The sequence below is a fragment of the Limanda limanda genome, chromosome 15 (genome assembly GCF_963576545.1).
Source record: "Limanda limanda chromosome 15, fLimLim1.1, whole genome shotgun sequence".
Classification (NCBI taxonomy): domain Eukaryota; kingdom Metazoa; phylum Chordata; class Actinopteri; order Pleuronectiformes; family Pleuronectidae; genus Limanda; species Limanda limanda.
This window is the reverse complement of record NC_083650.1, coordinates 14,491,517-14,497,719: the sequence shown is the minus strand read 5'-3', so window position 1 is coordinate 14,497,719 and position 6,203 is coordinate 14,491,517. Positions and strand designations below refer to the sequence as shown.

Below are 6,203 nucleotides of genomic sequence, written 5' to 3'. Positions count from 1 at the left end.
CATGCCACTGTCTTTTTGTATCATTAGCCATCAAAGGCCGCCTCTGCTCGTGATGGGAGCCGCTGCTCACCTCCTCACCACCACAGCGGCTAATAAGCAAACGGAAATGCTCTTCATGATCTCTTCCAGCGGAGTTTGTTTTGGTTGGGGTGATTATTATCATGAATCCGTGTCATTGCATGGCCTTGGTTCCTTTTTATTTCGCCATGCTTACCTTGCTCTTTGCCCATTTGCCCTCATTTGAATTCAGACATGAAGTGAATACAAAATACTACGGACGTTGTGTGTCATGCTCAACAAGTTCAGTTCAGGCGGAAGCAATTACAGCTGCAATATGTTTTATTATATCCATTCCAAGCAAAAAGGCAGTCGTGGATTGTGGGCTCAAAAGACAACTTAACTAAAGAATAGTCAAAATTGAAGCAACAGACACCGATATCCTGAAAGTTGTACCTCACTATTCCCATAATCTTACTCAATTATGTCTTTCATTAGATCGTCATTGCCTCGTGAATAATTTGAAACTCAACAAATCCAGTTTTGCATCTTTTAGTTTTGTTCAAAATGTTTAGTCTCCAAGCCCGAGCATTACCCCAAAGACGATTTACCAGAGTTGCCGCTTTCCGTGGATCTTTCAGCCACAAGTCACTGTCTTCTTCAGAAGATTCTAAACTCTTTTGGGAGATAACACCTATGTTGGCTTGTTGAGTGTGAAATTTAGATACTGACCTTAGAAACTATAGTTTGACAACATACTCTCACTAAAAGACCACTTACGATATTCTTCCAGACATTTAAACTACAACTCATGGTCTTGCTAATGGTATAAGCTTGCAGTTCTTTTCTGCAAATTTCTGAGCTTCTTTGTTTTGTTTAAAATGTCTAGAATTTAATTTTATGCTCATGCTTCCATTAATTTGTGCATTTAGAGTATATTCATCTAAATTGAATAGGCTCATAAAAAATGATAGTTCGAATTATGCTGAGATTTGATTTATAATTCGAGTACTGCAGAAACAGCGGGATTTTCAGAGTTTCTGCTGATTCGCTGGATGGATCACATTCTCAGAAGATTTAATGAGTAGCTGGTTTGTTCCCGTACATGCCCCAGGAGCAATGGCCTTAAATGTTTTGTTTAGAGAGCATGTTGAGATGAAGGGGACAGAAACACATAAACGGAAGGAGACCGATTATTTCAGCGATTTGTCTCCGTCTCTCTTTCAGCTGGACGTCTGGCTGGTGCCACTCACTCTTTATCCCAAATGTTGCCGGAATCAAACCCAGCTATTGATTTCTTCCTCTCTCCGACCGATTTCAGATAGAAATCTATATGCCCAAGTTCCTCATTTCTCCAAAGTGAAAGCGAGCACTCGTCTGATAAATGACAAAGACTGATGGCACAGACTTTTTTGTAGTTATTGATAGAATGGCCTCATTCCATAAATATTTAATATTACTGAGAGTACCTCCAATGAATCAAAATCTGTGATGAAGTATCTTATTTCTGCCTTTGTTTCCTAGACAGTGCAAAACGGGCCACCAGTGTGCACGTTGTGTTTCAGCCCTTGAATGACGCAGCAGCAGCAGCGGCACTGGGAGCATATTTTCTTCATTTGAAAAAAGCAGTTGTGGATTACAGTCTAATTTAAATTCAGAAGAAGGGACATTAATTTAATTCAGTGGCCACCTCCAAGGTCTTCTACTGCCTCCTATTATTTACTACCTGCTCACTTTATCTGTCGGCTGGAGGCAGAATTACAGCTCCCAGCTCTAAGTGCTGCCCAGCCCGGCACTGTAAAGCACAGACTCTGACTCGGTCCGCAGCCAAATGCCCTCCATCACAGACACTGGAACCGAACTGATAACAGTTGTTCACCTGAAGCTTCATAAAACCATGAAAATACGGCTAATGGATGATCAGGAAGATTGATAATAACGTAAAGTCAAAAGCTACATAATAAAGACAATGTTTTGTTTTTTTAAAGAAGCAAAGTAAAAAGCTGAGTGGGGGTAAAAAAAAAGAAATGAAATCCTTGCAAATGGAACACTCAATGTTACTGTTTCCTCAGGTGGCCCATTTCTGCTGCGTGTCCTTCAGAGCTTGACCTCGGCGCTGTAAGTTGGAGGCTGGCTCCAGCTGTTCCAGCCGAGTTTATCTCAGGCCATAATTACCAATGACAGTGTCTCAGGGAGGAAGTTGTCTCCTTGACAGATAGACAGCAAAACACAGTTGACAGGGCAACAGAGGCTGAAGCCATTTTACAGCAGAGGAGGAGAAAAGAAAGATGGGACGTCATACTAGACCAGGACACAGATTTCCCACTGTACTGCACTCAAAAAAAGGATATTGGCTGGCTGTCCTTTTTACTTGAATTAAAAGTGTATTTTGAAAGAAATAATTTCATGTTTGCCAGTCGAACGTGATAAAATTGCGTTGGATTTACTTAATATTCAACAACTTCGATTTAATACGATTCAATCACGTTGATACGAATTGATATGTTCGAGTTTCTGCGCAAGAAGCACTGCAATCGTCGCGAGAACACACCTCGGTGAGTCATCGCGAGAGGAAAAATACCGGAAGTCTGGTCCGTGACCGGTGGTGTTCGTCAGCATATCGTCAGGCTCACGGAGAAGGTAAGGAAAATCAATTTCCATCCAATCATATGCGAGCGAAATATGTTCAGAAATCTCATCAGCGGTTGGTCTGTTCATTCCCCATGCTATTAGATCGCAGCAGTGTATTTGTTACTCGGTGTTAGCGGATGTTTGTCAAACTTAGCAAGTCGTCCGTCGCACATTGCGAGTTAACACGGTGTTTTGTGTTGCTAGTTGTGCTTCTATTGCTTTAGAAATAGTCACTCAAATACTTTTATATAAGCATTGAATTGAAGATTTACGTTACATCGTGTGAGAATTGAAACAGAGGATATGTGATGAATCGGCGGGTACATCAGAGAAGACGCGGCGTGTTTGAACGCCGGTTCAGGGGAGCAGAGCTCCATGACGGCCTCACTCGGCTTACTTTAACACGAAGGAAGACTCGCTGGCAGAAATAGTGAGTAACGTTAGCGCACTAGGACAGTGTGACTAGTTAACGAGTTGAAGTGAATACGAGTCGAGCATGGCGTAGCACGTGACTCATTCATGCAGACACGTGAAACGGGACGTCCACAAACACTGCGTGTCCACTGCGTGAAATTGTCAGCAAAACCTTAATAACAGCTCTTCTCTTTTTCTCCCCCCATTTTAATGGTGAATCAGATTGATCATTGTTGCCAGCTCCTGCTGGGTTATTCAACCTGCTGGTAAAATTATAATAACCATACATGAAAAGGTAATTGCCTGGTAAAATAAAATGTCTCTATAGTATGTTTAAGTATTTCTATTTTGTTCTGCTTTGCATTAGCCTTTCTATCTCTCTCTTCCTCCCTTAGTCTGTTTCCATATCTCCCTATCTCCTCCTTACACTCAGCTTTTTCTACCTCTGCATCTAGCTCTTGCCTGTGTGTGTTTATGTGCGCGTGTGGATGTGTTTATCCAATTATTGAATGATAACTTCATGTTAACTGATCAATCTCACTAAATTTACTACAGAAATTTGTGAATGCCAAAGTGTGCTGTGACTGCTGTCTGAGCACAAGAGCGTCCTGACTGCCCCTGTGTCTGCTGTCCAACCTGCGTGTGAATGCAGGTAAAGAACGCCATCATAAACTTTCTTTATATAAGTATATCTGCCAAATTGCCTTGTGTTCTTTTTGTTAGCTAGAGCAGCTGAAACCTTTGTCCATTTGTAGTTCACTTAGACTGCAAGTCCATTGGAAGTAGTTCGGGAGGCACCAATGATAGCTGATTTCAAAACGAGGTGGCCGGCTCTCTTCCATGTGCATGAGGTAAGTAAATTACTGTGTGAAGGAACATCCCCTTTTACTTTTTACAGTCTGAGCTATATAGAGACACCTATTTGCAGACTCTGATGTAATTCATAAACTGGTAAGGATACACTGGCTCTGACAGTGGAATTTGTATGGAGAAAACTAATATTGATAAACACGTGTTTTCAGTCTGACCTGCTCAATCCAACATGTACCACTGATATCAAAATAGCCAAACAAAAAAAAAATTGTTTGTCTTTTTCTCAATTTGTAGGTGTGTGTGGAATTCCAGAGAATCACAACTATCCATTTAGAGTCAAAGTTCTTCTCTGAGCTGGATGCTCACTCTGCAGACCTAATCAAGGTGTTTGCCAAGAAAGGCGGAGTTCAGGGGAGACAGATCAGAAGCGTCATGACTGAGGTATGATAATGGAAAAGGGACTCATATTATATACTCCTATTTATAATAATTACTGCATACACATCTACTCTAGCTTCTAAAGGCTGTTCATGTTGTGATGACCTGTGAATCTTGCATTAAATCACGTGAAAACTACTCTGCTGGTTGGTCAAGATGGTTTTCCTAATGTGTTTTTTCTTTTGTTCTCATATTCTCTCTAATCTGAATACTTAGACTGACAGCATTGATGTCAAAAGAGAATGCCTACTGAAAAGTCTTTGCGTCTACTTGAATGAAGATCCAGAGATGCTGGTGAAAGAGTACCTGGTATGTTTATTTAAGTTAATCTTAACTGGGGATGATCATGGTTAATATTCCTTTGAATTCACATTGCCCTTCAAACTTTCAAAATATCAGCCTCAAAAACATTTGGAATGTAACATGATTATTTAAAGATAGTTGGTCATAGCTGTTTTACATTAATAGTGTAAAAATGACACGTGCTATGGGATATGGAATATAATGCACATAAATGAAACATTATTTCTCTTATTTAATTAATTTTTTTCTTAATTTCAGAGCAATGATGACAACAGTCTGGCGGCTATGGCAGAGACGGTCTTTGGAGTCTTTGTCATTCGACTCCACGGTGCAGGGCCCAGTGAGAACCCAGAGGATGTCGTAATTCTTCTGGAGGGTGTAAAGGTGTTGCATGAGTTAAGGTATGTGCCTTTTGCAGTGGCAATGTTGCTTGCGCTTGTGTATGCTCTAAACCTGAGCTACCCCAGAGAGCTAAAATACACCTTTGAAGCTCTGCAGAAGGTCATTATGAATCTAGATGGAAATAAACTTTCCGCAAAAGTGCAAGCGCTCAAAACAATGCTTTCCCGTTAATAATGACACAAGATACATGACAGAACATTTTTTTCTTTGACAATGTTTAAGGTTGCCCACTGTTGGCTTTTATGTCAAACTGTGAAATGTTTCGTTATTTCACGAAGGTAAAGTTGTAATTTTACCTGTAACTGTTCACTGTTAACATTCCAAATGTGTGTGTAAATATGTTGTTCTGATGTTGAAGTGGAATGTGAAATGTTTCAAGGAAAATGTGAGTCTAATGCTGGCCTCACACTGCAAGGTTCACGTCAAATTTATGCCCTGGCCCCTCCCAATAATCGACATAAAAATCTGGTATGAATAACTAAATAACTCTACTTTTATGTTTTTTTCAAGCACCTGAAAGGTAAACTTTGTGTTTTTGATGTAATACAATTCGATTGCCTCATCCACAGTTTGTCTTGTCTTGTTTCCAGCCTTTTATACGTTTAATTTGGTTTTGTTACAAGTCAAGTTGTTTGCACTTAAAAGCTATGGTTTGAATTTACTTAATTAAGTCATGGAAAGTATTTCCATGTGATTGAATGGCTTTCTTTTAGCACTAAGCAATTATGTTGGGCCAACTTAATTTTTTTGGGTTAGATTAACTCCATTTAATAGTTTAAATGTAATAATTTGAATTGAATTGGATCAACTCTATCGAATCAAGTTGGATCTACTTCAACTAACTAAATTGGATCAACTTAAAGAAATTACACTAACCCAACCTAAGAACATTATGTTAGACCAACATAATTGCTTAATGTTGAAAGAAACCGATTTAATAGTGTGGAAATACTTTCCATGATTTTTTTAAATAAATCCAAAGAATTCTTTTTTTGAGTGTGAGTGGACAGGGGAGGCTGTGGGGAAGTGCATGTAGCCTGTGCATTAAAGCATATCTAGTCATTCGGTAAAACACTCAGAGGATTTCTTCCTGAATGTAGTTGCAGGTTCAAGCTGAGGTTTCAGAGAGGCAGCAGCTGAGTCATGGCATACGAGCATGTGGATTTCAGTTTGCTGAAAAGATTGAGGAGACGCTGAAGGCTTTT

The 6,203-nt window shown here is 39.8% G+C and overlaps 1 protein-coding gene across 2 annotated transcripts; it reads left to right on the top strand.

Annotated features, from left to right (window-relative positions):
* The first annotated feature begins 2,597 nt into the window (after positions 1-2,597).
* Positions 2,598-5,518, top strand: LOC133021098 (uncharacterized). 2 transcript variants are annotated; one of them, XM_061087868.1, is made up of 6 exons: positions 2,598-2,637; positions 3,598-3,694; positions 3,798-3,893; positions 4,150-4,296; positions 4,510-4,602; positions 4,855-5,518. In XM_061087868.1, exons 3-6 carry the CDS (start codon positions 3,843-3,845, stop codon positions 5,167-5,169), a joined length of 606 nt encoding a protein of 201 aa, XP_060943851.1. In that variant the 5' UTR covers positions 2,598-2,637; positions 3,598-3,694; positions 3,798-3,842; the 3' UTR covers positions 5,170-5,518. The 2 variants fall into 2 exon arrangements, with proteins under 2 accessions (XP_060943851.1, XP_060943850.1); XM_061087867.1 differs by lacking the exon at positions 2,598-2,637 and adding an exon at positions 3,282-3,337.
* Positions 5,519-6,203: the final 685 nt, after the last annotated feature.